Source organism: Kogia breviceps, chromosome 15 (assembly GCF_026419965.1).
Source record: "Kogia breviceps isolate mKogBre1 chromosome 15, mKogBre1 haplotype 1, whole genome shotgun sequence".
Classification (NCBI taxonomy): Eukaryota; Metazoa; Chordata; class Mammalia; order Artiodactyla; family Physeteridae; genus Kogia; species Kogia breviceps.
In genome coordinates this window covers 71668180-71689037 of record NC_081324.1, presented here as the reverse complement: position 1 = coordinate 71689037, position 20858 = coordinate 71668180, and the positions used below count along the sequence as shown (strand labels likewise).

The 20858-nt window shown below is 52.7% G+C and overlaps 2 protein-coding genes across 6 annotated transcripts in view; both read right to left on the bottom strand.

Annotated features, from left to right (window-relative positions):
* Nucleotides 1-149, bottom strand: part of TRPV4 (transient receptor potential cation channel subfamily V member 4) — a 36970-nt gene extending 36821 nt beyond the window's left edge. For 2 of the 3 annotated variants that reach the window (XM_059039443.2, XM_067014616.1), the window contains exon 1: nucleotides 61-149. In XM_059039443.2, coding sequence (XP_058895426.2) covers nucleotides 61-77 — 17 coding nt within the window. In that variant the 5' untranslated portion in view covers nucleotides 78-149. The remainder of the gene's footprint in view (nucleotides 1-60) is intronic. The other variant, XM_067014615.1, reaches the window with a different exon arrangement.
* A 40-nt stretch (nucleotides 150-189) lies between these two features.
* The window catches only part of GLTP (glycolipid transfer protein), a 33766-nt gene continuing 13097 nt past the window's right edge, over nucleotides 190-20858 (bottom strand). Inside the window, exons 2-5 of one of the 3 annotated variants that reach the window (XM_067014618.1) lie at nucleotides 17052-17110; nucleotides 15926-16059; nucleotides 13099-13249; nucleotides 190-302 (exon numbers count right to left, since the gene is read on the bottom strand). In XM_067014618.1, the coding sequence (XP_066870719.1) occupies nucleotides 240-302; nucleotides 13099-13249; nucleotides 15926-16059; nucleotides 17052-17110 (407 nt within the window). In that variant the 3' untranslated portion in view covers nucleotides 190-239. Of the gene's footprint in view, nucleotides 303-10110; nucleotides 11277-13098; nucleotides 13250-15925; nucleotides 16060-17051; nucleotides 17111-20858 lie in introns of those variants that run through there. The other 2 variants (XM_067014617.1, XM_059040258.2) reach the window with 2 other exon arrangements.

The window sequence follows — 20858 nt, the reverse complement described above, 5'->3', positions numbered from 1 at the left end:
ACCCCGCAGCCGGGATCGGCTCCCCTGCGGGGGGCAGAGGCGGGCCCTCAGTTTTCTCACCTGGAAAGTGGCGTCATGATCCCTGGTAGAGGGGCAGGCGCTCCGTGGAAGGGGCTCTGGCTGGAATCCTGAGATCATGGGCTCCTGACCTCGCCAGCCTGGGACTCCTTCCTCATCTGTTAATGGGCATCTCGCTGATTCCTCCCCGCTTTCGCGCGTTCATTCATTCAGCAGACAATTCAGAGACAGGTCTGCGGTAAGTCCCGGGCCTTAGGTAGCTCCACGTCCAGGAGGGAAGACACCTGTGTTACAGACAGTGCAGGTCCAGGACTAAATCAATGTGAGCTCCTCTTAACTTCACCTCTACCCAGCGCCTAGCACGGAGCCTGGCACTGACTAGGAGATCAACGAGTGCTTTTTTTTTTTTTTATCAGATGGCAAAGGTAAGCCCCACCACCCAGACACACCTTCTACCCCAGACACTTGAATACCTCCATGGGACGGGAAGCTCACTTCTGCCGGGACTGGTTGGAAGCCTCGAGCCAGACTCCCTGAGCCCAAGTCCTAGCTCTGTGACTCACTAACTGAACAGCTGGTCCCTTCTCTGTGCTTCGTGTCCCCTTTGTAGAGCGCGGTGTAGATATGTCCCCACCTCACATCACAGTGAAGATGCTGGGGCATCAGGTCTGTGCAGAGCCCAAGGAGCATTCTTAGCCCCTTTTATCGTTATTGTTTTTACTAAACTGAGCTAACTCTCCCACTGGGAAGACAGTGGGGGTACGTCTTTCCTCCTGAGCTTGCAAGTAGAAATAGTTACCATGGGGTCTCGGTTCGGCAGCTAGAAAGTGGAATTTGAGAATTGCTGGAGACAGAGAACCTTAATGGAAGTGATGTGTTCAAACCACCAGTTTGAGGACTTCCCTGGTGGTCCAGCGGTTAAGACCCCATGCCATGCTTCCACTGCAGGGGGCATGGGTTCGGTCCCTGGTCAGGGAACTAAAATCCTGCATGCCTTGCGGCCAGAACGAACAGACACAAAAATTAAAATAAAATTCAAACCACCAGTGTGAAACATTTACCAAAAAGAAACCTTAATAATGAACTCGCTGAGCAAGGGGTGGGGTGGGGGGGTGTCATGTAAACCTTCCTCCCACCAGGCTATGAGGTAGGGATTTCTGTGCCCATTTTACAGATGGGAAAATGAGGCTTGGAAGGTAGTGTGGCCTCTCCAAAGCTCCCTCCTTGAGGGGATGGGAAAGAGAAACTTTTTACTCTGGGTTTCCAGGATCTTAAACAGAGCAGACAGGCAGCTATCTGGCAGTGAGGAATGTAAACAGGGGGCCCCTCCTACTTCCCGGATGGAAAGCCCATCTGTTGGGGGCCTTCTGGGCTGGGGCTGGGGCTGGGGCTGGGCCAGGTTGGGAAGCTGAGGAGTCATGGACATAACTAGTCTGGAGCCCATTTCTGCAGAAAGACCCTTCTCAAGTGATAGAAAATGACAGGGATAATTCAGGTTAGTAGGAAGGTGATAGAGGGGATGAGAGAAAATAGGGTCGGGGAAGGTGTCTGCTCTTCTCCAAAGTTAGGGGGGAGAGGTATGAGCCCTCAGCATCCATATGGTTAACCCAACTCCCTCCTGAACCCAATTTTATGGACGGGGCAACTGAGGCCCCATGCAAAAAAGTGACTCATCTTGGGCCAAGCAGCTGGATTTGGCCCCTATGCCAGCCATGGGTTCAAACTCTGTTTTGCCACTGATGAGGTGGGAGCCGTGAGCAAGAGCCTCTCCTTCTCAGTGCCTCAGTCTTCTCATCTGAAAAATGGGTATCAGTTCCTACAAGGCAAGGACCACGTCTGTCTCATTTGCAGCTGGAGGACCAGCCCCTTGGCACTCAGTAGGTGCTTTTAAAATACTGTTTGATTGAGACTTCCCTCGTGGTCCAGTGGTTAAGACTCTGTGCTCCCAATGCAGGGGGCCCGGGTTCAATCCCTGGTCAGGGAACTAGATCCCACATGCATGCTACAACTAAAGATACCGCATGCTGCAACTAAAAGATCCTGCACGCTGCAACTAAATATCTGTCACGCCGCAATGAAGATTCTGCGTGTCACAACTAAGACCTGACGCAGCCAAATAAATTATTTTTTTAAATTATTTTAAAAAAATACTGGTTGATTGAGCTGGAGGAAGGGGGGAATAGAGTTACAGTTTAATGGGTACAAACTTTCAGTTTTATAAGATGACAAGAGTTCTGGAGATGGATGGTGGTGATGGTTGTACAACAATGTGAGCGTTCTTTGAGCCACTGAACTGTACACTTACAAATGGCTTCAGATGGCAAATTTTGTTATGTGTATTTTACCACAATCAAAGAAAAATTAGGGAAAAAATACTGGCTGATTGAAAGCATGCAGGCCTGCCTTGCAGGAAGTGGGGGAGTGGGAAGAGAAAATGAGGTGCTCCGGGCACCCAGCAAACACTTGTTGGTCTGACTAAATATGAACAAGGGCCACTGCTAGGATGTGACTGCCATTATTTCACTGTTTTTTGTCTCTGGTGAAACTCTCCAGCCTCTGCCTTGGAAGAACGAGAGACTCTCAACAGAAGGAACTTTTCCTCTTAGGGAAGAAAAAATTTTCAAAGCCCTTAAAATGGGCAGACAGTCCCGTAGAGGCTATAGGCAGGCCCAGCACCTCGTCCAACATGGGTCCCAGAGTCCCTAGCAGGGGCACAGCCACTTCCACTACGGGAGGTTCCTGGGCAGCATCGAGGGTCTACACTTAGTAAGCGCCTACTGTATGCCAGAATCAGTGCCAGGCACTGAGGAGAGATCGGGAGCCAAATGGGTCCACATCTCAGGGACTTTATACCTGGTACATCTGCCCCGACCCCCGGTTATAAAAACAAGACTTATGCACCTCACTTTACAGTTAGTGTAGCCCTGATGCTGCCAGTTCACCTCCTGACAGCCAGGAAGGGAGGGATTCCTATACCATTTTCTGTAAAAGAACACAGAGAGCCCATGTGCCTGAGATCCTACAGCTGGTAGCATTTGAACCCAAGCTGGGCAGATTCTAGTATAGCAAAGTCAATGAGAATATGGTCTCAAAAAGACAGATCATAATATGTGTTAGCAAAGATGTGGAGAAGCCGGGATCCTCATACACTGCTGGTAGGAACGTAAAATGGTGCAGCCACTGTGGAAAAGTTTGGCAGTTCCTCAAAAAGTTAAATACGGAGTTACCATATAACCCAGCCATTCCACTCCTAGGGATACAGCCAAGAGAAATGAAAACATATGAATACCAAAAAAAATTGTATACAAGTGTTCACAGCAGCACTATTCATACTAGCCCAAATAGAAACGACTCAAATGATGAACGGATAAATGAAATGTGGTATATCTATACTGTGGAATATTATTTGACAATAAAAAGAATGAAGTAATTCCCTGGCGTGCAGTGGTTAGGACTCTGCACTTCCACTGCCTAGGGCCCAGGTTCGATCCCTGGTCGGGGAACTAAGATCCCACAAGTCACGTGGTGCCGCCAAAAAAAAAAAAAAAAAAGAATAAAGTGTTCATGCCTGATACAAAGTGGATGGACCTTGAAGACATTATACTGAATGAAAAAAGCCAGACATCAAAAACCATATACTGTATGATTCCATGTATATGAAATGTCCAGGAGAGGCAAATCCATAGAGACAGAGAGTAGACTAGGGTCTTCCCTGGTGGCGCAGTGGTTGAGAATCCGCCTGCCTATGCAGGGGACACGGGTTCGAGCCCTGGTCTGGGAAGATCCCACATGCCGCGGAGCAACTAAGCCAATGTGCCGCAACTGCTGAGCCTGCGCTCTAGAGCCCAAGTACCACAACTACTGAAGCCCACACATCTAGAGCTCACACACCTCAACGAAGACCCAACACATCCAAAAGAAACAGAAAAAAGAAAGAACGTAGACTAGTGTTTGCAAGGGGCTGGAGAGGCTTGGAGCGGTGACGGCTAAAGGGTATGGGGTTTCTTTTTAGGATGATGAAAATGTTCTAAAATTGACTGTGGTAAGAATTGCATCTATCTGTGAATATACTAAAAACCATTGAATAGTTCAAGTGAGTGCATTGCATGGTATGTGAATTGTGTTTCAATAGAGTTGTTAGAAAAGATTTTTTTAAAAAAGAAGAAGAAGAATGTGGTCTCTGGAGTCCAAAGTAACTGGGAGTGGCCGTACTGTATTTCTAAGCTGTGTAACCTCAGGCAGGTGACCTTGCTTCTCTGAGCTTTACTTCTTTGTCTATAACATGGGAATAGCAACTGCCCCAACCCCTTCCCCTACCTGGGAAGATTAAACACGATCATGTCCGTGAGGGCCGGGCAATGCCGGGACAAAGTAACGCTCAGTAACTAGTCCTGTGAGGGCACCATGCTTCCCCCACCAAGACCAACATCCCCTTCTGCGCACTCTTACATTTACCCTACACTCTCCCTGACACATCTTCCTTCCCGCATCTTGTGAGGTTGGCATTAGTGTCTCCATTTTACAGATGAGAACTACTGAGTCCAGCGGGCAGCAGGCATCCCTGGCATGGCTCTCCCCTACACTCCCAGGCAGAAACTTCCTTCCTCTCTGTTCCTACACCCCATGCCGTTCTGCCTCTGCCCTCTCCCCTCCTTCTCTCCCCTGGGCACCCCATTAGCCCTGCTGGTGTCCTCACAGCTCCAGAGCTTGGCTTAGGCCAAGAGTTGGTGTCTAGGTTCCTGGGGGCCTGAAGTGCTCCTCAGAGTTAGGGATGCAGCCAAAACCACCATGTGGGGCTGGATTCCTGCAGAGCCTGGCCATCTCATCCCCTCCTCCGAATACACCTCAGAGGGGTCGGTTTCTCCAGCCCTTTTCACAGATGGACAAACTGAGCCTCCATATAGTGAAAGCCCTTTGCCTGAGGTACCTGCTGGTGATGCAGTCAGGATCTGAACCCAGGACCGTCTGAGTTCAAACGACACTCTCCAGCCCCTCTAGCGGCCACTTGGCACTGCCCCCTGTGCCTTAGTCCCCTTACCTCTGACATGGGAAGCCCTGCTCACATCCACCTGGGTGAGAGCCAGGGACATGGGGTGGTAGGGGTGAGAATTCTGGTTGGCCTTTTGGCTTTTTCTCTGAGTGCCAGGGAAGGGCTCAAGTCGTGATGTGGAGAAGAAACAATTGGGGACGAGGGTGGGGGAGTACCAGGGCTGGCCGATGTGCATTTATGCAGCACCTGCTGTATGCCAGGCACTGCATAGGGCTTGATCCTCACCAATCCCTCCCAGCTACAGGAGAGGAACATACTCAGAGAGGTGAAGGAACCTGCCCAAGGTCACAGAGCCAGGAGGGTCTGGGGTCTGATGGTCTTCCTCTGGGAGGCTGCCCCAATGGACAGCAGGCCCCCCATGAGATCACATCCGCCCACATTTACCTAGAAGCCGCAGAGACAGGATACCAAGAGGCTGGGGACACTCAGCTGGTTTGTCCACCTCGGTCCTACAAAGAGCTGGCTTTGTCCCAGAGACCAGGAGGCTCTTCTGGAATTCTCCCTGGGGCAGAAACCTGAGGCAAGGTGGGGAGGAAGCCCTTCCCCTCAGACATCCGTTGCCATGGGAACAGCCATCCTCAGCCCTCAGACACTGGCTGTGATTCCAGTCCGCTGCTGGGCAGCAGGCCTGGTGGCCTGTGGGTGTGGCCAAGCCACAGCTAGCCACGGGCATTTTGGAATTAGCCTTCATCTGGAGCTATGGCCTTGAGAGGGCGGGGAGCCTTGGCGCCAGTGGGGTTTGAGTAATTCCAGGCTTCCCAGCTGGGGCCCCTGGGTGGGCTACTGGGGACGCATGGAGGCCCCTGGGATGGTGACCAGAATTGTGAGGGGGGGGGTGAATGAACACGTTCCCGAGAGGTCCGTGACTTTCACAGAGGCCTGGGAGCCCCTCCCCCACCACTCCTCCACCCCTGCCCCCCAGCACATAGGTGATGAAGGCTCAGTTCTCCCAGCCAGGAAGGGGCAGAGGTTGGGGCAGGGGAGGGAGCAGCCGGGACCGTGAAGATCCTAGCTAACAGCTTTTTAAACTGAGAATTGTCTTTGTCACCCTCTACTCACAGAGGCTTATGACTTCCCTTGCTCTAAAATAAAAACCAAACTCACACTGGCCTCAGCATCGCTAGGTTTCCTCCCTCACTGTCCTCCCGCCTTGATCACCAGGCTCCAGACACTTTGGCCTCTCTCTGTCCTTAGAATATGGTGCTTCCTCTCCTGCCTCAAGGCCTTTGCATCAGCTGTAGCCGGCTTCTTTTCTTGGTCTGCTCTTTCTCCCTCTTCAGATCTCAGCTCAAATGTCACCTCCTCAGAGGGGCTCTCCCTGCCCTCCCCCATCTAAATCTCTTCCCGTGGACCGTGAGCCCCTTGGAGGGTGCAGCCTTATCTGACTCGGGGCTCGCATATAGTAGGTGTTCAGCAAACAGGAGTTGAATGACTTGCCTTCCAGACCCTCCTCTCTGGGCTGGTGGAGAGCTGATGGTCATCACCACCATCATAGCTGCCCTTTATCAAGCACCCTCTAGGTGCCAGGCCCTGTGCCAAGTGCTTTGCACATGTGGTCCCATTCGATGTCACAAGGAGAAACCGAAAGTGCCCACTTGTGGAGGGAGTGTTGATTTCCCTGGAATTACGAATACAAACAGGGGAGTGGATGCAGTGACAGTCCACTGTAGATTGACAGAGCTAGAAAGGAGCTTTGAACTGTCCAATCTCCTGACTTTATAGATGGGGAAACTGAGGCCCAGAGGGGAGAAGGCACTTGCTCAGAGTCACACAGCAGATTAGGGCAGAGCGAGGAACCCCAGCCATATTGCACGACGTTTTCTGGGGTGTTCCTGTGGATGTGTTGCCGTGCACCCTGCCGTATCTTTCAAAACAAGAAGTGAACATGCTACGGTTTAACTGCATTAGGGGTCGGGTGGCCCCTCAGGAGCCCCTGGCAGGCCATAGCATCATAATAAAAGTATTAATAAATGCCAATTATTGAACATTTTCTGTGGCAGGCATTTTACACACATTATCTTCTGTAATCCTGCAAGGTAGAGGCGTTCCTGTCCCATCTTAGAGATGCAGAAACTGAGGCTCAGAGGGGTGAATTGACTTCCCTGGATCACAAAGCTACAAAGTTATAGAACCTGGACTTGAACCCAAAAATTGTGAGGTGATGATGGTGATTGTGCTAGTGGTAGTGGTAGCAACAGTAGTAGTAGCAGCAGCAGTAGTAGTAGTAGTACTAGTAGTAGTAGCAGAATAGGACATACCTTTGACCCAGCGGCTGACATGAAGTCAGAATCCCAAAGCACTCACTTAAGAGGCTTCAAACTTTTCCAACAGTGTTCAAATAGGGCTCCTTACGTAGCCCTTGGAAACCACCTCGAACACGTTAGCGAGGCAAGGCACACACCTTGGGCTCGGGCTGCAGTTCGGGAGGTGCGGACAGACGGGGACTCCCGGCTCTGTTGCAGCGGCGCGGTGCTAACAGCGCCACCTACCGGAACCCGTGGGACCTGCAGGAGGTCAGCGCGCAGGCGCAAGGGCGGTGGGGCGCGCAGACCGAAGATGCACCGGCATGAACCAAAGGAACCCATCAACCAGCCAACTAAACCCAGGGAATGGAATCCTCCTCCGTTCTCCTATTAAGCTTCTGTAAATGATGATCATTGGGTCAACACTGAACGATTAGCAGCCAAGCGCCTGCCTGGGCAGTTTCATTGACTCTCAGTGAGCTAGGAACTGTTAGTATCCCCATTGTACGGATGAGGAAACTGAGACTCAGAGAGGTGAAGCGATTTGTCCAAGGTCACTCAGCTGATAAATAACAGAGCCAGGACTCCAACACTCGATACATTGACATACGCCCTTAATCACATACCAAAAATATCCATGCAGTTTTATTTAACACTTACGAAGACAGCTTACTACGTTGCAGACACTTCTAATTGCTTTACAAATAGTAACTATTTTCCTTTTTTTTTTTTCTCTCTCTCTCTGTTTTTTTTGGCCATGTCACACAGCTTTAGCATCTTAGTTCCCGGACCAGGATTGAACCTGGGTCCTCGGCAGTGAGAGCTTAAGAGTCCTAAACACTGGACCACCAGGAAATTCCCTACAAATAGTAACATTTAATTTAAGCCTCACAACCTGTGAGATGGGTGTTAGCAAGACCCCCGTGGTACAGAAAAGGAAACGGAGGCTTTATTATGGAGAAGTGAGCTTCAGTTCCTTGTCTGTAGTAGAGATGTATTAAGACGGATTTGAACAATCGCTTATGAGGTTTAACTGAATGCAGCAACAAGTGAGTAAAGAGTCAGCCGTTGTCAAACTTTTGGGCTTGCTCAGGTTTCTGTGCACCATCATGTTAACCTGGGTCACATCCGGGGCTTCCCACAGTGGGCGTGTCCTGGCAGGATGTGTGCTGGAAGGCGGGCCCACTCTGTCCACTGGCACCGGAGTGGGCATGGCTGGGGAGAGATATGCAGTCAGATGTGAACTCCCAGTGCCCCCAGTCCTGGCAGGATCACCCTAGCCGAGTCCTCTTGAACCCCTGGGGTGTTCAGTTTCTTCATCTGATAAATGGTGCTCCTGATGCCCACGTCAGGCGCTTGTGAAATGATGTATAAGAAGAACTTGTGGGGCTTCCCTGGTGGCGCAGTGGTTGAGAATCCGCCTGCCGATGCAGGAGACACGGGTTCGTGCCCTGGTCCGGGAAGATCCCACATGCCGCGGAGCAACTAAGCCCGTGAGCCATGGCCGCTAGGCCTGCGCGTCCGGAGCCTGTGCTTCGCAACGGGAGAGGCCACAACAGTGAGAGGCCCGCATACCGCAAAAGAAAAAAAAAAGAAAGAGGAACTTGTGCAGGGAGCTCAATGTGTTCCATCCTCCCTGCCCCAGGCAGAACTCAGTCCCACTTTGACAAGGATGAAATGAGAAGGCATAGATGCACTGCTGGCTTTGCCTCTGGGGTCAAAAACCCAAAGGGCTCCTGGGGCCGGGCAGGTACCAGGACTGAAGGAGGCTCTCCTGGGAATATTCTGACCTTCCACAAAGAAACTGCCTTCCCGGTCTCACTGTATTATGTTGAAAACACGAAGAAAAGCTCTTTTTTAAAAAGGAATACACAGAATTTTACAATTTTGTTGGCAGAATTTTATATCCAAAGGGGAAAATCCTAAAACGTAGTTAGAGTTTAGAAAGATCAGTGGCATTCCTACTATCAGCAACCTTAGAAAATATAATAAAATCGGAGACAGCAAAAAGCTTAGTTCAGGCGTCCAACCCTTGGCCACATCAGAGGGAGCCTTCCGAACTGGATATCCAACTGACTGTGCACAAGACCCTTGAAGGCGTTCCATAATTTTCAGGGTCAAATTCAAATCCTTCAGTGGCATGATGTCTCATATACACAGCCTGCTCTGGGTCAAGCCACCGGGACATTGCCTGTGATTTGCAGTGTCCCCTCCTTCTCCTCCTCTACCGGGATCCTCCCAACCCCAACCCTTCCATAGAGGTTCAGTGTCATCCCAGGATGTGCACCTCCCACCTATAGCCCCAGGCTCCCTCTGGGCACTGACCACTCTATATCATCACTGGTGATTTACTGGTCCGTCTTGCCCACTAGACTATCAGTTCTGTAGGAGCAGGAATGAAGTAAAATATTTCCTTCTACATTTAACCCTAGTAACAGAAAAAGCATCAGCCCATGATAAAGCTCAAATAACCAATGGTCACAGGGTTGGGGAGGCAACAGGGATTGGTGGGGACTGAGGCAAAATGGAAAATATATCCACCCGCTCCCCCCATCCAGCCAAGGGGGCAGTCATCTCTCAGCTCCTGACAGGCAGTCTGATTTTTCAAAAGAAGCTAGAAATCAAGATTTTTCTGTGACATGTCCCCAGTTTCTCAATGTGGCAACCAGTTCTATTTTTTTCAACCAGAAATAGGACCTGGAGGTCCTTGGCTTATCCCCAGTTGTAACCTCTGATCCAGAAAGAACGGGGAAAAAAAAAAAAAAAAAAAGAATCGAGAACCAAAACAGCACACCAATGTGATTCCAAAATAGAGATTTATTTATTAAGGATTATTTAGTTTCCACATAAAAATCACCAATTGTTCCTCACTGGGTTTTTAACACATATCAGTTCTTTGGGGATTGCTCTGTTCACCCCAACACTTTCAAAAATACAGCTCTTTTTAGCGCCAGGAAGGACAGTTAAGGCAGCAAGGCGTGTTCTTGGGTTCATCCTCTCCCCCTTGAAAGAATACACATGGTAGGTAGTTTCTTAGGTTGGAAAAGCTGTCCCTGAAGAAGATAATTATGGAGAAGAATGCAAATACAGTCATCTATGGTCAGTTATTTGTGCCTGATAGCTTTAAAATAACCCTCCCCTTGGTCATCAAAGGCTTGCTGGTTGGTTTCAGCTATAAAAACACTGTCTAGCAAAAGACAGTAAGAAAGAGCAGGCTCTAATGACAGTGCTGTGAGGTTGGGCTGTGCAAACCACTGAGAACACATGCCAGTTTGCTTTAAAAAAAATCCCACAGTAGGGGCCCTGTATAATTTCAGATCAAACCCCCTCGTGGTCCTTAAAATACACCAAACGTCATTCAGCCAGATCCTCAGAAGGACACATGCCTATTTTTAAAGTGAGGAGTCTGACACCAGTTCCCCCAGAGTCACGCTTCGCATGGGGTGGTGGTGGGAAACCAAAAAAACCCTAGGACTTGATTTATTAGAAACATTAATCAATTTTTATCACACTGAAATGAAGGCATAAAGTCAGTCTGTGCTGTCATGAAATTCGGAAGTGAGATTGTTATTTATTGCTCCAGGAGGACAGACCCCAAAAGTGACTTTTAAAAGAGCAGGGCCGGTCCCCTGCAGACCCTGGTCCATCTCTGGGCTGCTCTGGGGGGCGCCTCAGGCTGGGGGTGGCTGGCCGGCTGGATTCACAGTGATTCGGGTTTGCCTGTTCCTGCGGGGGGCTGTGGTCAGGGGCATGTGGCCTGGGGTGCCCGCTGAGGGTCTGGCCTACACCTTGTAGTTGAGCTCGGCGTTCATCTTGGTGTACATCTCGTATATGGCATCGATGGTGGCCGTGTAGTTGACCAGGAAGAGGCGGATCTTCTCCAGGCATTCCTCTTCCGTCACGGTCTGGCCCTTGGAGAGTGCTTTGAGGAGGTCGGACTTATAGGGGGCCGCGTACAGTGCTGCCTTGAGACGGGTAAGAGGGGGGTGCGTGGTGTTAGCAGAGGGGGAGACCCTGAGCCACCGGGCCAGGCCCATCGGGGTTCTGGGAGGGGACTCCCCAGAGGTCCGTGCTGGGCAGGGGTCTGTGCTATTCGTGGTGCTGGATGGGAAAGGCCAAGGGGGATGTGTGCCCCCTTCTACCCCGGTGAGAGACAGCAGGAAGCTTTGGGGACAGACAGACCTGGGTTCAAATTCCAGCTTGTGCCGCCGACTAGCGGTGAGCCTTGAGCAAGTTACTTAGCCTCTGAGCCTCAGTTTCCTTATCTGTAAAATGGGGATAATAATGACACCCACCCAATCGGGCTGCCTTTGTGAGGATTAAGGAGGTCATGCAAAGTGCTCAGCACAGCACCAGGCACACAGCAGGTGCTCAGCGTGGATGAGCCTCTTCCCCCGGGGCTCCCGGCCCTGGAGAAAGTGAACAGCTTCCTCCTGAGACCCCACCTTTCTGAGACAGGGAGAGGACGGTTGATCTGTGCTGTTCCTCTTTTGTCCTTCAGGGGGTGATACTTCCCTAAATTTCGGGGCTTCCTGACAACTTGAGAAGTCCAGAGAACCAGACATACACAGAATTTCAGCGCCAGAAGGAAAAGGATACAACCGGATAAAAAGCTTAGGCTACAAGCCTTTTGAGAAGGTGAGGAAATTACAAATAATAACGTTATCATTAGGAATCAAAATAGAAATAGCTTCAACTTGCTTAGTGTAAACCACATGCCAAGCACTTTATACAGAGTAACACGCTGACTCTTCACAATGAGACTGTGAGGCAGGGCCTGTTTTATACCCATCTGCAAGATGAGGATACTGAGGCTCAGGAGGTAGAATCCCAGCTGCCCATTTCTCTTACTGTGTGACCTCTAGCAAGATCCTAAACGTCTCTGGGCGTCAGTTTCCTCATCTGTGAAATGGAGGCAAGGACAGTACCTTTCGGTGCATTTGTGAGGATCACCCTCCACCAGCAGCCCGCCAGGCCAGGCATCCAGGACTCATGGTTATTACTGAGGTGGTGGTCGTGAGGCCTTCACGGGGGAGGCGGGGGGCAACGCTCTGCCGGGGGTGGTGGGGGACAGGGCTCTTGCGGCACCCTCACCCAGGATGAGCACTGTCCCCAGCCCTGCCAGGGCAGATGGCCCAGATGTGGCCCTATTTCCTGCCTGGATCCAGCAGATTCCCGACCCCGCCTACCCTCGACCTGTGCCACGTGGGACAGAGACCAGCCCCCAGATGCTGGTTCTCACGGGAGTGCGGAAAAGCGGATGGTGGGAGCTTCAGGAGGAAGGGCAGCCACGACAGTGTACAGGACACCCCGAGGGCTCTCCACACGTCCCCAGTGGACCTCTCCCAAGGCCGGGTTGCTGCTGAAGGCCTGTGGTCATCATCACCCCAACACAAGTCACCAAGAGCCTCGTGGGCCAATGTTCTTTCAGCAGACGCCCCCGTGGGCACAGGGACCCTTCCTCCCCTCCCCACCCCAGTGCGAGGGTCCCAGCTGAATCCAAGGGGCCAGTGAGGCCAGCCCACCATCAGCCTGATGTCCTCAGTCTCTGCCCTGCTTCCTCCCACGGCCTCCCAATCAGGCCCCTCATCAGAACCACCACGGAGCATCTAGGAAAATGCCCGCCACGCGGCAGGGGTCCCTCGGAGCACCAGCCTCACCCCAGATGGATAGGGGAGCCCTTCCTGAGCCGGGGTGGGAGGGGGGCGGGGCCCGCAGCTAAAGGGCGCGGGGCAGAGGGCGGGCCCCGCGAGCAGGTGGTCCTTCCGGGCCTGCGGAGCGGCTCACCTGGAAGATCTTCTGCACGATCCAGCCGTGGTACTTCTTGAGGGCCATCTCGTAGGCCTTGGTGGCGTTGACGCGGACGAGGCTAGGGTGGTTCTCATCGCGCTCGCCGTCGCAGATGCTCTGGAGGAACACCTGGATGAAGCGCAGGCCTCTGCAGCCGGAAGGGAGACGGCGCTTCAGGGCCCTGCACGCCCCCGTCGGCACCGCCCACCAGCGCCGCACGCGGAGACCCGGATGTGCTCTATATTAACCTCCTACAATGAGCCCCACCTCCATCACTGCCTGAGTCACGGTCCGCATCCTCCAATGGCCACTTGAGCCCTTCCTCTGGGGTAGGAGGATGCTTCCAGAGCCAGAAGAAGGGTGTGGGTCACGGCAGGGTGACCAAGTTGAAAATCAGATCAGTACTAGCCCTTTATTTTTTATTTATTTATTTTGTGGTACGCGGGCCTCTCACTGTTGTGGCCTCTCCCGTTGCGGAGCACAGGCTCCGGACGCGCAGGCTCAGCGGCCATGGCTCACGGGCCCAGCCGCTCCGCGGCATGTGGGAACTTCCCGGACCGGGGCACGAACCCGTGTCCCCTGAATCGGCAGGCGGACTCTCAACCACTGCGCCACCAGGGAAGCCCAGTACTAGCACTTTAATCTACATCATTTCATCTGCTCCCCTCAGCCCTGTGAGACTAAGTCCAGCATGATCTGCCCACCTCCCAGAAGGGAACACAGAGGTACCCCAAAAGCTCAATCAAAGGCCGGGATGTGAACCCAGCCTGTCTCACTCCCCAGCTGGGGTCCTCTGCTCCCTCCCTGCAGGGCAGTAGGATTCAGGTTGGGGGATTCTTAGGGGCAAGAGTTCTGGGCCCGAGGACTAAAGGAATAAAAGTTAAGCTTTATCACCTATGAGGTGAAGGGAAATCCTCTATGCTTGGATCGCAACCCTCAACCATTAAGGACCAGCCTGGGGTGTGGAAGCGAGCTCAGGGTCCAGTCCCAGCCCTGCCCTGGCTGACCACGTCTCCTGAGCCCCTGCCTCTCCCAGCCCAAATGATCCCCCTCTAACCAGCAGCTGGGACGATTCCTTCTCAAGCCCCATCTTACCCCGTTGCCAATGGGTTTCATGCCCCTCAGTGGCTCCCTAGCACCCCTGAGGAGGCTGGAACTCATCCTTCTCCAATCTCATCTCATCTTTCCCTGCTCCTGCCTTGCATCCCGGGCCCTGGCTAGACCAGATCTCCCTGGAGGGGCAGATATGCTGTGCCTCTCCTGCCCTCCCAAGGCCTCTGCAAGGCCTCCTCCTCTTGGAACCCTCCTGTTCAGTCTTGGAGACCCTGCTTGGCGATCCTCCTCCGGGAAGCCCTCCCTGATTCCTCTCTGCTCCAGGGTCCGATATCCAGCTGTCAGGATCTGCCCACCAGCCTGACCCCTTGCCCAGGCTGTGATACCCTAAGAGGGGCCACGCCTCTCCAAGCATCATCCCATGCACCCGGCACCATGCACAGCACACAGCAGGTGCTTATTATGTGCTCGATTTGTTGACATCCACCGGCATGTGCTCTCCCAGTCACCTGACTCTGCCCACGTCTGATCTGGACACAAACAATCTAACTGATCTGAACGTCACTCTCTGGCTTGCTCTCCCTGAGAAACCTATGGAACCTGCCAATGGATAGACCCAGGGGCGTTCCTTATTCCAGGTCTGTGAGTCTCTTGTTGATAGACAAAGAGTAGGTAGCTCAGTGGGGCCGAGTCATAAAATAGGCTGTAAGGTTGTTAATTACAGCCCACTTACCCTCTGATGCCCACACAGGCCACACCCTCCAGGGAGCAGATTCTTCCTGTTCAGTTTCACCAAAGAAGTGCATGGGGGTGGGGCTGGGGCAGCTTCAGGGAATGGAGAGAGAGACAGGGGAAGAGCACCTTTCCTGGCTCCTGACTCCAGGGCCCAGAGAAAGGGCAACATTGGGAACATCCTTGGGGCAGAGAATGGGTCCCTGGCTTCACAGCTGTTGCCAGGGACTGGGGAGTTTGCACAGCTAAAGGAGAATTCTGGAGCTGGTAGAGAGCAGTGTGATCTCAGCAAGCAAGCTGGCTGGCCTTTCTGAGCCTCGATGACTTCATCTGTAAGATGGAACAATTGTATGCGGCTCCAAATATGTGCTATGAGGACAATATGTATCACGGTTACAAGCACTGTCAACTCTGGGGTAAGACTGTCTGAGTTCATATCCCATATCGGGGTACCCTGCCCCCAGGCCACAGGACGAATTTGTGCAAATTGGAGTTCTTAGTCCTCAAGATGCTGTATTTCTGTCAAGAAGCTGTCATAATATACAAATATACCATGTGTGTGATGTGACCGGCCCTAGATGGAACATCTTTGTGCAGTGTACAACCTGCACAACTGTGCTCAGCCACTCAGTCCCAGCACTGCCCCTGTGCCCTGGGCATGTGATTTGGCCTCCAGAAGCCCCAGCGGCCTCCTCTGGGAGATGGGGATAACCACACCTAACTCACAGCACATGCAATGTGACTGGGTGTCTAAACAGCTTAGCACAACAGCCAGAGTACCCGCCGGCTTGCTATGCCTCTGGTGGGGCTGGAACAAGCAAGGAAGCGTCACCATCAGGCTGGCCTTGGCCCCCAGGGTGCTTTTTCTGTCACTAACTAGCTTTACACAAGAAGAGCGTCTATGTGAAAGACAGGAAGTGCCCGTCCTGCCCCATCAGAGCAGGCACCGAGGGGCAGTGGCGGGGTTGGCCGTCCCTCCTCTGCAGAGCAGGCCTCCGGGCCCACCAGCCACACACACCCAGACACCCGAGCCCATCACCTCTTCAGCCACATCAGCGCCAGCGTGGCCCCCACTTTGGGCCACTCTGCTCCATACATTTCCTTCTCCACCTCCAGGATGTTCTGCAGGGTCCGGAACTTGGCCGGGTCGGTGTCATACACAGCTTTGATTTTCTGAAACGGAGCACACAGGGTTTCCCCCTTAGAAAGGCTGCCCCCACAGATGGCTGCCCGCGTGCTGGGTGGAGGAGAACCCCGCCAGAGCCTTGCTCTCCTGCCCCCCAGCGCCAGGACCTGCAGTGGGGCTTGTCAGCGGGGCTTGTCATAACAATAACCATGAATGTCCGCATTTACAGGACTTGCGAAGTACTTTATGGGCACAGCCTCATTTGATCCTCACGGCAACCCTGATGCTCCTGTCATAATTCCAATTTGCAGATGAGGAAACTGAGGCTCAGAGAGGGGAAATGACGTGCTCAAGGTCACATAGCTGGTGCAGGTGCGAGCCGGTTCCAGCACTGGCCAGGCCCCAGGGTCCATGTTCTCCAACCACTACTGACAGCACCTCAAACCCCAAGCATCTGAAGTTTCGCTTTTGTGGACAAATGGAAATAGGTTCTTAGGATTCTGAGATGTCCAGGAAGAAGGCTCCTCAGTTGGAGCCAGGCAGTTTGGATGTGAATTCCACCTCTGCCACTTCCGTGCTATGAGCCCCTCAACGGCTCTGAGCCTCAGCTTCCTCGTCTATAAAATGGGGATAGTAACACAGAACCAGCCTCACAGTGGATCCTCATGGGGGGGAGGGTCAGTGGCTAGGGGATGCCACCTGGAACTCTCGGCATTGGGGAAGGGAAGGGCAGGGTCAGCGCACCTGTGGATCTTGGAGTTTATTTTTTTGTTTGGTAGAGTGAATACAAGAACCAGTAGGTTCCTCCTCAGGTCGACCCTCCAGACTGTGGTCCTACTTTGGCTATGACTGCATGGCATGACTGCAAAGAGGACCAAGAACCTGGAGTCCCAAGTCAGAGAAGCTGAGGCCCAGGCCCATTTCCACATCTTCCCGTTCCTCGGCCCGGGGAACTTGCAGCAGGGAGCAGGGCACTGGTGATGGGGTGGGATTATAGAGTCCTGATGTGGGTACCGGGGCTGCAGGGCCGAGTACGTACTGTGATGTTGCCACTTATATCCACCTTGATGGGAGTAAACACTGGGGAGCCGAGGCAATCTGCGGACAAAATGAGAAGAGAGATTTAGATTTCCAACGAGGGTGATATTCAGGACCTCCACGGGCAATGGGGACAGGCAGGAGGGGAGGTCACTTGGTGTGTTTAAGGAAAGGCAGAGCTGGTTTTTTGTTTGTTTGTTTTTTGCGGTACGCGGGCCTCTCACTGTTGTGGCCTCTCCTGTTGCGGAGCACGGGCTACGGACGTGCAGGTTCAGCGGCCATGGCTCACGGGCCCAGCCGCTCCGCGGCACGTGTGATCTTCCCGGACCGGGGCATGAACCCGTGTCCCCTGCATCGGCAGGCGGACTCTCAACCATTGCGCCACCAGGGAAGCCCAGAGCTGTTTGTTAAGTGTTAAAATGGTTCATGGGCAATTTGGAGTGCTGGGCTCTGAGTGAGACCAGTTTCTTACTGCAGGACTTGTCAGAGCCTTTAAAATACACCTGGACTAGGACTTCCCTGGTGGTCCAGTGGTTAAGACTCCACACTCCCGGTGCAGGGGGCCCGGGTTTGATCCCTGGTCGGGGAACTAGATCCCGCATGCCGCAACTAAGACCTGGCACGGCCAAATAAATAAATAAATACTAAAAAAAACCCCACAAAAACTGGACTATCTAGGGGGAAAACCATTTTGTCCACAGCACCCTCTCTTCCTAAGACAAAATGTTCTAGACCTGCACCGTCTAACATGGGCCACATGTGGCTATTGAGCACTTGAAATGTGGTGAGTGTGATCGAGGAACTGAATTTGTAATTTGATTTAATTCTCATTCATTTAAATTTAAATAGCCACATGTGGCCAGTGGCTACCAAATTGGACAGCACAGTGTAGAGTATCTTGCAAAACGAATACTCTAAGAAACCATCTTGGCTGACAAGGCGGAGGCCACTAATGAACCAGCTGGCCAGGAAGCAGCTCAAGGAATCTTACGAGCTGGAAGAAGAGCTCGTTCACCAGCTTCTTTTTTTTTTTTTTTAATTTTTATGGGACTATAGCTGCTTTACAATGTTGTGTTAGTTTCTGCTGTACAGCAAAGTGAATTAGCTATACGTATACACATATCCCCTCTTATTCGGATTTCCTTCCCATTTAGGTCCCCACAGAGCACTGAGTAGAGTTCCCTGTGCTGTACAGGAGGTTCTCATTAGTTATCTATTTTATACATAGTACCCATAGTGCATATATGTCTATTCCAATCTCCCAATTCATCCTACCCGCCTCATTCACCAGCTTCTAAGGAGGAAGTGAGCTGGTGACCCAGAGGCCCCACCGTTCTGAGACTCTGCCTAAGAGCCCAGGAGAACCCACCAGGAGTGGGACTCTGGTCACTTAACAGAGCTCGATGAACTGGGGCTCCATACCCGCTCTGCACACACTGGTAGTGTGGGCTTGGTCATGTCCCTTCTGCTCTCTGAGCCTCAGCTTTCCCATCTAGCAAATGGGCCAACAGAACCGATCAGAGCTGCTGTGAGGATGATGTGAAACAACCCACTTCCAAGACACATATTTTGTTCACCTCTGGAATCGGAATGTTCTTAATTGGAGGCGTTTTTCCTGTCTTGGTGGTTCACAAAACAACAGAGCATTTAAAAATAGGTGGCACCTTTGAGTTGATGAAATGTGGACCTAGAAACTGGCAGTGCCTGGAACTCAGGACTCCATGGGAAATGTGAGCTGACTGTGGACTGTCTCTCCTCCTTTCCCTCCTCTGTGATGCCCCAGCAGGCTGTCACAGGAACCAGAGACAGCCCAAGGCTCCGAGCTCCCTGCTAAGGGCTGGGCATGGAGGAAACACATGGGGAAGGGCCGGTTTTCTTCTGAGCAGACTCAACAAGGCCTTCACCTCAGAGCCTGAAGACAGCTGTGCTTCCCCAACACCTCTCACTGTCCTCGATACAGAGCCCAGGGGGCAAAGATGCCCAAGCAGGCCACAAGTGGGTACCAAACCCACGGCGGGGAAACACCAGCGCCAGATTCCCCTTGTGCGCTGGCCAGGCTGGGGCCTCAGTGCACGTGCCAACTGACCGCATAGGGGCGGAGGACTGGGGGAGGGACACCTGTGGGCTGAATTCCACCCAAGGTGACCCAGCACACCTGGCCGGCCATCTGGAACATTCTAATCGCAGCTGTTACAAAAAAGGTGCACTGGGGAAACAGCATTGGACGTTATAAATGAAATACCCCCAAACCCAATGGAAAGAAGGTCGGGTAGATATCCAGACACCCTGGGTTTGAATCCAGTTGAGCAAGTCTCCTGTGCCTCAGTTTCCTCACATGTCAAATGGGGCAGCAGTGGTACTTGTCTCATAGGGTTGACATGGGGATTAAAGTGCACGCACTGAACGCATTTAGCAGAGTGGCCAGCACAGGAACCCTCAGTACATGAACTGTGACCATCTTTATGACTTTGTAGCATGACCAGGGCCAGGCTCCACGGTCCAGCAAATGTCACTCAGGCTCGGAAGGCACCAGGTCCTTCAGGACCTCCGCTGAGTGGGAACACTGGGCCTGTGGCCCCTGCCACCTCTATTCTCCTACTTCCCAACTGAGGCCCTCATGGGGCCTGGGGTGGCTGCCTTGCCCTGCTGCAGGCTCCCGGGCACAGAATCCTCGGGCCGAGATGTGAGCCCACTACTCTCAGCTACCGGCCTCTCTCTCACGCCTGTGGGAGCACATCTCCCTCTACGGGGCTACGCTGGACCTCCCCCGGGGTGGCCACAGGAGGTGCTCCGAGGTGCTGGGTGGGGGGATGCAGGCTGCCCGTCCGTCCCACCTGATCCTGGGCGCTCTGGACTCCCAGGTGGACCTTCCAACGGCATCAGTGAGGTAATGATTCCACCCACCCTTTCATCTTCCCTGATGTAGCGCTGACCTCATCCTGCAAGGCCAACCTGGGAGGCTGTGCAATTTGCTAGCCCTGCAACGTGTTCTCTCCTGGGACATTTACCACTGACTCCCCCAAAGGACAACGCATTCCAGACTTAAAAATAAGAATGCAGGGAATTCCTGGCGGTCCAGTGGTTAGGACTCAGAGCTTTCCCTGCTCAGGGTAAGGGTTCAATCCCTGGTCGGGGAACAAAGATCCCGCCTGCCGAGTGGCGCGGCCAAAAAATAAATAAATAAAAAGAAACTTCCTTTAAAAAAAAAATAATAATAATGCAAGACAGCCAGGACTCTCCACCACTGGAGACTCTTCCCCTCTTGACTGTGCAACAAAGGGTCACCAATTCCGAGCCTCACAGGAGCCAGGCAGGTGCCACGGATGGGCAGCATAGGGGCTGGCGAAACCCTTCCAAAGGGGGGCTTCCCTGGTGGCGCGGTGGTTAAGAATCCGCCTGCCGATGCAGGGGACACGGGTTCGAGCCCTGGCCCGGGAAGATCCCAGATGCCGCAGAGCAGCTAAGTCCGTGCGCCACAACTACTGAGGCTGCACTCTAGAGCCCTCGAGCCACAACTGCTGAGCCCACGCGCCACAACTACTAAAGCCAGTGCGCCTAGAGCCTGTGCTGCACAACAAGAGAAGCCACCATAATGGGAAGCCCGCGCACGGCAACGAAGAGTAGCCCCCGCTCGCCGCAGCTAGAGAAAGCCAGCGCGCAGCAACGAAGACCTAGCACAGCCAAAAAAGAAAAAACAAAAAAACCCTTCCTAAGGGATGGCCAATGGCTTCACCGCCACATCTTTCAAAATGTATGCTGTCCAAAGACATGAGGTGGATTGATGGATGGATGGAGAGGTGGATAGACA